The following is an 11156-nucleotide window of genomic DNA, read 5'->3' on the forward strand; positions in this document are numbered from 1 at the left end:
TACAGAGGTCGAGGTGTCAAGACCGCAGCGCCTGGTCTGCCACTCTGTCAGGGAATGGAGGGAGCTGCCTGAACAGGCCGGAGCCCCAAAGCGGGGGTTCAGCTTGAGACTCTGGTACCTGCAAGGCCAGAAGCAGCTGACTTGCCCTGGCCCGTTCAGGAGCGCCACCTCCGGGTACCAACGCCGGGCCAGCGTACCCCTAGGCATCGCCCATCCCGCCTCTGCCCCTCCCCTAAGCTTATGGTCCTCGGCCTGGCAGCCAGCCGCCCGGGACACCTACCGGGGCTCAGGACCACATAGAGGGGTGCCGGCTCTCAGCGGCCTCCGCCTCCTCCCGGTCCATGGGCTCGGGGGTCCCAAACCTTCTCTCCCCTCATGCAGAGGAGGAGAAAGAGAAAGAAGAAAGTGCTGGCTCCCCACCCGGACAGCTCCCTCTTGCCTCAGCCTCCCTGGACAGCGACCGCGGCCGGAAACGCCGCCTCCTCCCACCTCCCGGGGCTCGACCCGGAAACAGACTCCTCATGATCCAGCCCTCCCGCCCCCACCCTCCGGAAGCGCAATTCCAGCCGCGAGCCCGGGATGGGAGGAGGGGCAGTGCTGAGGAGAGGACTACGCACAAGCGAGGACGTCCAGGCCCTCAGCCTTTCGTCTCGAGACGGGCTGCACCTTGCCTCCTTTGCACGAGCACAGAGCCCTCAGTCTCGGGCAGTGCCCACAAGTAAGATGGCCGCACCGGAGGCGCCCCGCTACTGCTTAGCGCCCTGCCGCGCCATTGGCCAGGGGGAGGAGTGAGGACAGCGCTGATTGGTCGAGAGCGATGCGGGGGTGGGGGTGGAGCTGTAGCCGTCTGGAGCCAAGAGTGGGCAACGCGGCGTGAGCAGCGGCCCCAGGCTCCCAGAGCATCGCGCCCGGAGAAAGACTTCGCCGCTCGGGGCCGCAGCCTGGTGAGCTCAGCCCCCTTCAAGCCCTTCCCTGCATCTCAGCCGGAGCCTCTCCGAGCCGGCGCTGATCGATGCCGAGGCTCCCCAGGGACCCTATCGCGACTCCATCGCGCCATATCGCGACATCCTCGTGCCCTGTCGAGGCTCCATTTTGTCACAGCCCCTTTCAGTATTTATCTATCTATAATTTTAAAAATTGCCCTATCATATTTGGGGGCTGTCCCCCTTCATGTCGTGATTTCGCTGTGATCTCTCCGTGACATCACCGCGCCATCGTGAAGTGTGATCTCATCGCTGCTCTGTCGTTCGACTTCATCAATGTCGTGTTGTGACCTGGCTGCGGCGGGACAGGTGGTGACCGCCAGGATCCCTTCTCCCCTTCTCATCTCTCCATCACAGCAGCCCCGCTTCGATTATCCGGCTTTTGGAGTCTGTTATCCTGAGAGCTACCTGACCCCTCCTTCCTTCTCCAGCCAATGCCGGTAGCGGGATGGGCAGGGAGAGTACAGGGAGCATAAAGGGTTAATGCTGCTGCTGCTGCTGCTGCTGCTGCTGCTGCTGCTGCTGCTGCTGCTGCTGCTGCTGCATCTCCAGCTCCTGCTTCTGCAGCCTCTGCCCGAGGGAGGGAAGAGAGAAGGCAGGGAGGCTGCGGGGGCGATTATGAGTCCTGGCTGGAGGGGTGGGTCCTCAGGGGAGTCTTCAGAGCCCTTTCTGGAGAGCTTGCCTTCTCACTTCTGTTGAAACCAGTCTACTTTCTCTGAAGAAGGGAGGGGAAAGGAACCCTAGAATGTCCTTTTCTTTCTTGTCAGTGTGAGTCCGGATAATCGAACTTCACCCATGTTTGTCTTCATCCCTCCCTGTCTGTCCTCACCACTCACTCCCCATGTGCCTCCTGGAGAGAGATAAAACCCGGTGTCTAGAGCCAGGCGCTGCTGAACAGTGGGGCCAGCTCTTTCCCACTTCTAGATGGTGGGGAGAGCTGTCCAGCTCAGTAGCTGCGTGCGCGGTCCACATTTCCCACTTTTCTGGAGGTGACCTTGGACCAGGGTCCCTTCATCCTAAAGAATTTGCAGGTCCAACCTCTTAAAGGGGCTCCCCCCCCCCAGGGAGGTCAGTCATGAGGAAGCCACCCTTTCAAATCCACCCTCCCCTCCCTCTGTGCTAATCCCTCCCTACATCCTCCACTTCCACCCCCGCCCCCGCCCCTCCTCTGCAGAGGGATGCTCAGTCCCTCTTGTGTTCACAGTTGGGCAAGGCGGGCATCATGGCCTCGGATTGTGAGCCAGCTCTGAACCAGGCAGAGAGCCGAAACCCCACCCTGGAGCGCTACCTGGGAGCCCTCCGTGAGGCCAAGAATGACAGCGAGCAGTTTGCAGCCCTGCTGCTAGTAAGGACCTGACTGATAATTGGAAGGTGGGAGGGCTGGACAGGAGGGCACCCAGAGAATGGGGTCAGCAAGTCCCCAGGGATATCTAAGTGGTATTAGCAACCTGGAGGTACCAGAAAGGCCCAAGAGCTCTCTACCTTTGTACTCTTCTCCCTTGGGAGGGAGGGGGCCGGAGGTGAACAAGGCTGCGGCACTGGGCCCACGGAGGAGGCTGCCTGGGTTTGCTTTCTGGGGCGTCCCAGAGCAGATGGGAGCTGACTCATAGGGTAACAGCAGCAGGTTGTAACTAGTGCAGAGTACTTGAGGGCTGGGGTGGCTTTTCTTGGACCTGAAAGAGTAACAGGATTAGAAGTAACTAGTGACAGGTTCTAGAAGACGGCCAGAGTGGCCATAGGTGTGTTAAAAGTAAAGCAGTGGTGTGGGTCTTAGCCTGTTAGAGGAACCCAAGCTGGGGACAGCGGAGCAGGAGCTGCAGTGCTGGGTGGGGGGGGGGGGGGTGAGTTGGTGTGTGGGGGGTGAAGGGAGGAGGGAGTGCAGCAGTTGCTTGTTTGCCATGGCAACAGGGAGAAGGCTCTGGAGTCAAGGGCTCACACTGCAGCAGAGGAGGTGTTTAGGTGAAACGTAAGGGGAAATGTTTTGACATGCGGAGCAGCGAGACACAGGAGCCATTTCCTATGAGAAGGTGGCGGAAATGGATCAGAGACTTCTCTGGAGACAAGTAGTTAGGGAAGGACCCTGCATCCCTCAAGGATTTTAAACACGGGTTCTGAAGCCCCTTGCATCCCAGGTTGTGGGCATATGGATTAATGGACTTGACACCTGGTGACCATTTGCCCAAATGACTGGTCAAGGGGCCACTGGACCCCTCTCCCCTTTTCCATAAGATAATCATAGCTGACAGGGATCCCAGTGGTCACACCTGTCTGGCTCCAAGGAGAAAGGAGGATATGGATGAAATGACCCCAGGATGGATCCCATTGCATAACCCGTTGCTGCTAGCCCTCAGTGCCCAGGGAACAGGGAAAGGACAGTCTGTGCTATGTGTCTTTTCATCCTGCTGATGGTGTGTTACCTCCCACCCACCATAGGTGACCAAGGCAGTCAAAGCAGGTGACATTGATGCCAAAACTCGACGGCGGATCTTTGATGCCGTTGGCTTCACCTTTCCCAATCGGCTCCTGACTTCTAAGGAGGCGCCTGATGGCTGCCCTGACCACGTTCTCCGGGCCTTGGGTGTGGCCCTGCTGGCCTGTTTCTGCAGCGACCCTGAACTAGCCAGCCATCCCCAGGTCCTAAACAAGATCCCCATCCTTAGCACGTTCCTTACAGCCCGGGGGGACCCTGACGATGCTGCCCGCCGTTCCATGATTGATGACACCTACCAGTGCCTGACAGCTGTTGCAGGCACACCCCGAGGGCCCCGGCACCTCATTGCTGGTGGCACAGTATCTGCCCTGTGCCAGGCATACCTGGGGCATGGCTATGGCTTTGACCAGGCCCTGGCACTCCTAGTGGGGCTGCTGGCTGCTGCAGAGACACAGTGCTGGAAGGAGGCGGAGCCCGACCTGCTGGCTGTGTTGCGAGGCCTCAGTGAGGATTTCCAAAGAGCTGAGGATGCCAGCAAGTTTGAGCTCTGCCAGCTGCTGCCCCTTTTTCTGCCCCCAACAACTGTGCCCCCTGAATGCCACCGGGATCTGCAGGCCGGGCTGGCACGCATCCTAGGAAGCAAGTTGAGCTCCTGGCAGCGCAACCCTGCACTGAAGCTGGCAGCCCGCCTGGCTCATGCCTGCGGCTCCGACTGGATCCCAGTGGGCAGCTCTGGGAGCAAGTTTCTGGCCCTCCTGGTGAATCTGGCGTGCGTGGAGGTGAGGCTGGCTTTGGAGGAGACAGGCACAGAGGTGAAGGAAGATGTGGTAACTGCCTGCTATGCCCTCATGGAGTTGGGCATTCAGGAGTGTACCCGCTGTGAGCAGTCCCTGCTGAAGGAGCCGCAGAAAGTGCAGCTTGTCAGCATTATGAAGGAGGCCATTGGAGCTGTCATTCACTACCTGTTGCAGGTAAGGGGCCACGGGCCTACAGAGAAGCTAGGAGTGTAATAGGGAGATGGCATGCCTTCGTACACGCTGGCTGATTCTATAGCAGGCACTCTAGGAGTAGTGTGTGGCCGAGCCTCCTTCCCTCTCCCTCCCTGCCGTGGGCCTCCACACAAGCACCATACCACACACCATATGTGCTCTCTGATCACAGCACACACACACACACACACACACAACACAGTAACCTCCCACTCACATATACTCCCGGTTCACACACTCTACACATCAAAATCGAAGCAGTCTCTTCTGCTCATGCTACACCATTGTCTTACATATCAGCATGCCTACATATTTATGTGTCTTACATGTAAACTTCTGGAATGCAGGAGAAAGGTGGGGGGGGGGCAGGGAATGGCATGGTTCCCGCCTCTGTAGAGTTTCGGCTAAATCTCTTTCCCCCACCCTCCTGTCCACTCTGTGTATTTGAGAGGCCGCCTCTTCTGCTCCGTTAGGATTGAGACGTGAATGGTCTCTTCAGTGGACTTAACAGCCTTCTACGTAGTAACTTATGCTACGCTCTGGTTGGTCTCCTTTTCCGATTTAACCCAAATAGGAGTGACTCCTCACTACTTAATGCAAGTCTCTCTCCAGCCCCTCAGTTCAGAGCCTCTCTAAAGGACTACCATTTAGCTGTGGACCCCGAGTTTCCCCTGGTTCCCTTGTTACCTTAGAGGTAGAGCACTGGGGGTGTGTGACTTGAGTCTCAGCATCAGGCATGTTGTCTGAGACCAGCTTGACTGATTGTCTACACTGGGGTCCTGCTAGGTGACTAGCCCCTGTGGGGTGAGCCCCTCCTGTGTGCTGGGTTTCAGGTGGAAGTAGGCTTGGTGCCCTTCTTGGGAGTGGGAAGGGAGGTTTGTTTTGTTCAGAATTTTTTGCTCGTTGGTTTGGTTTTTGTTTTTGTTTTTTCTGTATAGCCCTGGCCATTCTGGAACTCCTTCTGTAGAACAGGCTGACCTTGTACTCATAGAAATCCACTTGCCTCTGCTTCCCAAGTGTTGGGATTAAAAGTGTACATCACCACCACCTGGCTTTTTTTTTTTTAAGTTACATTTATTTATCTGTTTCTTGGACGGGGTGAAGGGGCAGTGCATGCATGCCACAGCACACGTGTGGAGGCTGGAAGACAAGTCAGTTCTCTCCTTATACCATGTGATTCCTGGGACTAACACTGAGGTTGTAAAGTACCTTTGCCCACTGAGCCATCTCGGTGCCCATCTTCGATGGGCATGCAGGCCAGGATTCCCCTCTAGTGTTCTTGGCAGGCTGGAGAGGTAGAGGGGAATTTCTACTTCTACTTCATTTCACTCGGGTCTTGTGACAACAGGTGGGGCCAGAGAAACAGAAAGAGCCCTTCGTGTTTGCCTCCGTGCGGATCCTGGGTGCCTGGCTGGCTGAGGAGACCTCATCCCTGCGAAAGGAGGTGTGCCAGCTGCTGCCCTTCCTTGTCCGCTATGCCAAGACCCTCTACGAGGAGGCTGAGGAGGCCAGTGACATTTCACAGCAGGTGGCTAACTTGGCCATCTCCCCCACTACCCCAGGGCCCTCCTGGCCAGGGGATGCTCTCAGGTGAGTTTGTAGTTGTGGCTTGTCCAGTCAAACCATCCCAAAGAAAAAAATTTCAGGCGTAGTGACACAGGCCTGTAATCTCAGCACTTAGGAGGCTGAGGCAGGAATATCTGAGATTTCAGGGCCTAGTTGGGCTACATAGAAAGTGCTAGTCCCTGAGCAAAACCCTGTTCCAAAAAAGAGGAAAAAATAAATAGATAGATAAATAAATGAAAACAAAGAAAGAGACAAGGATCACATAGGAACACCCTGTTTCCCCTAAACTGGGCTCCCTGACAGGTCATGAGCATTCCCTTGGGATTGTTTCTTAGTTCTGACTCTTCTGTTTCTGGGCTTCTCACAGAACTCCTGAGCTATAATGTGCCACTTGCCATTCCCAGATTTCTTTTTTTTTTTTAAATAATAAAAACAAAACAACAACCAAACAAACAAAAAACAAAACCAGGGTCTCATCATGTAGCCCTGGCTGTCCTGGAACTCACAGAAATCTACCTACCTCTGCCTCCCAAGTGCTGGGATTTAAAGGCGTGCGCCACCACCAGCTTCATCAGCCCAGCTGATCTCCAGATTTTTGTTAGAAACAGAATTTAGATTTTCTGAGCACCTGCTACAAAGCCAGGCGTTCTGCTGTATACTTCTCAAGAACAATTTCGTTTGGTCCACATAACAAATCTTTGCCACCTTTTTAAAATACAAATGGCCACGGTTGGAGGCTCTCACCTTTAATGCCAGCACTCAGGAGGATGATGGAAATGAGCTTCAGAGGTTGAGAAACACATAGGCCATAATTGTGCCCTGTAGAGCCCCGTGAGCTCCGGCCTGCGTGACTGCCATCTGAGCTTTCTCTGAAGTGTGTGAAAGCGGGTCCTCTTCCCCTAGCTTCAGTGTTCCTCATCTCTCCCGATCTCACCTTCATTTGTCTCCACGTGCCCAGGCTCCTCCTGCCCGGCTGGTGCCACCTGACGGTTGAAGATGGGCCCCGGGAGATCCTGATCAAGGAAGGGGCCCCCTCGCTTCTGTGCAAGTACTTCCTGCAGCAGTGGGAACTCACGTCCCCTGGCCACGACACCTCGGTGCTGCCAGACAGTGTGGAGATTGGCCTGCAAACCTGTTGTCACATCTTCCTCAACCTGGTGGTCACCGCGCCAGGCCTGATCAAGTGAGGGGCTCAGGAGAGGCTGGGAGGAGAGCCAAGGAAGCCAGAGGGGACTGCCCAGTCACCCCATCCTCAACCTTCTGCTTAGTTTCCCTGTAGCTGTAGGTTTCTCTTTGTTAGTATAAGTGGGTTGCAGAATAGACCGAGCCAGTACCACCCGAGGATCCAGAACCCCAGATCTCTCAGGGCATGCCTGTCTGCTCCAGCCATCGCTCAGTGCAGCTAGTTGGCATCTGACCAACCCAGATGGCAGGATTGCAAGTCGAAAGTTAACACTTCACTCTGCCGCATGAAGGCCTGGCAAGCTCTGGCCCAGTGAAGCTAGAGACCTCAGGTGCCAGGTTTTCCGAAGGGCTGGACAAGGCCGGCTAACCCTCTGCCTGCCCCTCTCTCCACTCCTTTTCTCCCCAGGCGTGATGCCTGCTTCACATCTCTTATGAACACCCTGATGACGTCACTGCCCTCGCTAGTGCAGCAACAAGGGAGACTGCTTCTAGCTGCCAATGTGGCCACCTTGGGCCTCCTGATGGCCCGGCTTCTTAGCACCTCTCCAGGTAAGCCTTGGGGACAGAACATGTGAGTGGACTCTCTGTGTTCCAAACCTAAGCCCTCACTTTCAGAACACGGTTTAGCAGAATTTTCCCATTCAGAGGCAGTTTCTACAGTATCTCCCCATCCTCCACCCCACCCTTCTCTAAATGATAATAGTCCCTTCCTTTTAAAGACTTTTAAGGCAAGGCCTGGTGGGTGTTTGGTACAAACCTGTTCAGAGGCACAAGCATAGGCACCTGGAATCCCTGTCAGCCTGGGAACTCTGAATCCCGTGTCTTCAAGGTGGAGCTGCCCCCACCAGGCCCTGAGTCACAGACCCAGTTTGCTGCATTGAGATTTTTACCACTTAGCACCCCACCCCGCTCAGTGATACACATCGCCACTACCCTCTCTCTGCACAGCTTCTCCCTGCCCTACCTACCCCTGGCTGTGTGCAGGGGGAAGGGCGTCCCCTCCAGCCCCTGACAGCCCTCAGTGTCTCCCACTTTGACCGTGGGTGTCTGCTTGGGTCCCTCTGTCCCCGCCTGTTCCCTGTGCCCCATCTGTCAGGTTGGAGGAACAGAGCAGATGCCTGGGAACAGGGTGTAATGTGCCCATACCCTCAGCTGCCTGTTTTCTGTGTGGGGATCCCAGCAGGGTACCCTGCCGTGGAAGGGGGAACATATCTCTGAACTAGAGACCCCTTGCATTTAGCCCCTAAGGGGAGTCACCATACTATGGATCCAATGCTGGCTTACCCACAAATGCTACTACATTAGTTGAACATCTTCCTGAAGATCTGAAGAGGGGGCTTTTGAATCCCTGAATGGCAGGTGGGCCAGAGCTGGGTCACTGCTCACCATCCCCTTTGGCGCCCTCTTCTGGCCAGATGTCAAATTAGTTCATTCTCAGCCTGGTGAAGGGGTGCTTGGGTCCCTGCTGTGGAAACCCCAAGGAATATTCTTTCTCACATCTGACATGAATGAGGCTTACTCCTCCCTCTTGTACCTTTAGAAGTCTTGATGATAGCCGGGCGATGGTGGCGCACGCCTTTAATCCCAGCACTCGGGAGGCAGAGGCAGGCGGATCTCTGTGAGTTCGAGACCAGCCTGGTCTACAGAGCTAGTTCCAGGACAGGCTCCAAAGCCACAGAGAAACCCTGTCTCGAAAAAACCAAAAAAAAAAAAAAAAGTCTTGGTGATGAGTGTACCTAGATTATTTAATTCTCACAAGCAATTGCTAAGATTAGCGTGCTACTGACCCCACCTTAAAATGAAGAGACTGAGGCCCAGAAAAATGTAAACACCCAGTGTCACACTGTAAGTGTCAAAGGCAGACTTTGAACCTGGGCAGTGAGTCCAGGTGATACTTGTGCTCTCTGAGCATGTCCACATGGGAGGGAGGGGAGGCACTGGTCCCGTGCCTGTCTGGGTCATGCACTGCTCTCTCCGCTCTTTCAGCTCTCCAGGGAACCCCAGCCTCCCGAGGTTTCTTCGCGGCTGCCATCCTCTTTCTGTCACAGTCCCATGTGGCACGGGCCACCCCTGGCTCTGACCAGGCGGTGCTGGCCCTGTCCCCTGACTATGAGGGCATCTGGGCTGACTTGCAAGAGCTCTGGTTCCTGGGCATGCAGGCGTTCACGGGTTGCGTGCCACTGCTGCCCTGGCTGGCCCCTGCCGCCCTGCGCTCCCGTTGGCCGCAGGAATTGCTACAACTGCTAGGTAGTGTGAGCCCCAACTCCGTCAAGCCTGAGATGGTGGCTGCCTACCAGGGTGTGCTGGTAGAATTGGCGCGGGCCAACCGGCTCTGCCGGGAGGCCATGAGGCTGCAAGCAGGTGAAGAAACAGCCAGCCATTACCGCATGGCTGCCTTGGAGCAGTGCCTGTCAGAGCCCTGAGGGGCATCCAGTAGGGACAGACCCAGGGGCGGGCAGCGAGGGAAGGAGGGAGGAGGCATCTTCCCTGAAGCCCCCAAACTGGACCCCTTCTTCAGACTTCCCCTACAAACATCCCAGCTTTCTGGCTTTTCTGAGGGCTAGGGCACGATGCCCACCTCTCAAGTATGAGGAACTGCATCCTGCCCCCAGCCCCCTTGGGGCAGGGATTGGCTTGGAACAGAGGTTGCCCCGCCAGGCCGGGGAAGGTTGGAGCAGCCCCCAGAAAGAGGGCATCTAAGTGTCATTATACCCAATGTCTGGCTCCCTGACAGGAGGGAGGTTCCAGGGTAGGAGCGGGCTGGCAGGCGCTGACTGCCTCAGCCTGTGTGCCCTGCCGGCCAGGGCGTGGCCTCCCCAAGGCTGTGGTGCCCCTTCTGGCTCCCCAAGGTCCGCGCCCTTTAAAGTGGCCATTTGGTTCTTGCCTTTGGTCCTCTTGGACAGAGAGCAGGCTCAGGCCATTAACATCACAGTTCTTCCTTTCAACTTCAGTGACCCAGGGTCCTAGTTGCCCCCTGCCCTTCCAGGGCAGTTTGGAGCCGGCAGACCAGTGGGGGGAGGGGTGGGGAACTTCCTTCCACCTGTGCTTCCTTGAGGGGACCCAAGAGCCCTTGGTCCCGGGTCTCTTGAGCTTTTGTGTCATGTTGCGGCAGGGTGAAGATGGGGGTTGGGGGGTTATTTATTTTGCTTGTCCTTATCCCTGCTTGGACACCTGAGCATCAGATCCCTGTGCCCCTGGTGCCATCTGGCCTGGCTGGAGCCGGGAACAGGAGGTTCCACCGCCCTAGAATCGCATGTTTTCCCAGTGACTGCACTCCACTGCCACCGTGGTGCCTGGCTTCAGCTCCTCTACCCTAATCCCTGCTTAGACTCCTCTCTGCAGGGAGACGCGACTGGCGGCTCCAGCAGGAACTACCTTTCTGAACCCTTGGAGACCCGCACACACCCAACCCCTTGCTTCCCCCTCCCCCCAGTGCGTTCTGTGATCGCCAAGTTCAAAGCTGTGCACATGTGGACACTCAATAAATGTTCATTGGTGATGAGAAGCCGCCTTTCTGGTCTGCCCTGCACCTACTCTGTGCCCTTCAGACTTAAGATGCCCACCGCCACCTGCTGAGGGCATGTCCTGATCACTGAGTAGATGTTCTCATTCATCTCCCAGAAAAGCACCATAGCTCTGCTTTTACATGCAGGGAAATCTTAGACACACTCTGCCCTCGTCCAACAGGTTCATGAACCCAGATGTTGATGTGGCTGGGCCCAGAAGCCCGTGATCTTTGCAGCAACTTAGTTCCAGGGTCGTTGCCATATCCCCCAATTAAAAAAAAAAAAGTGTTGGGGGCTGTAGAGATGGCTCAGAGGTTAAGAGCACTCACTGCTCTTCCAGAGGTCCTGAGTTCAATTCCCAGCAACCACATGGTGGCTCATAGCCATCTTTAAAGATATTTGGCCCAAAAATAAAATAAATAAATATAGCCGGGCGGTGGTGGCGCACGCCTTTAATCCCAGCACTCGGGAGGCAGAGGCAGGCGGATCTCTGTGA

The 11156-nt window shown here is 55.9% G+C and overlaps 1 protein-coding gene across 2 annotated transcripts; it reads left to right on the plus strand.

Moving 5' to 3' along the window:
- Positions 1-684: 684 nt before the first annotated feature.
- Positions 685-10659, plus strand: Ncdn (neurochondrin). Of its 2 annotated transcripts, none has more exons than XM_005353230.3 (7): positions 685-1292; positions 2188-2328; positions 3417-4385; positions 5752-5993; positions 6928-7152; positions 7561-7703; positions 9141-10659. In XM_005353230.3, exons 1-7 carry the CDS (start codon positions 1260-1262, stop codon positions 9575-9577), a joined length of 2190 nt encoding a protein of 729 aa, XP_005353287.1. In that variant the 5' UTR covers positions 685-1259; the 3' UTR covers positions 9578-10659. The 2 variants fall into 2 exon arrangements, with proteins under 2 accessions (XP_005353287.1, XP_005353288.1); XM_005353231.3 differs by having other exon boundaries at positions 685-944.
- Positions 10660-11156: the final 497 nt, after the last annotated feature.

This window comes from Microtus ochrogaster, chromosome 10 (assembly GCF_000317375.1).
Source record: "Microtus ochrogaster isolate Prairie Vole_2 chromosome 10, MicOch1.0, whole genome shotgun sequence".
NCBI lineage: Eukaryota > Metazoa > Chordata > Mammalia > Rodentia > Cricetidae > Microtus > Microtus ochrogaster.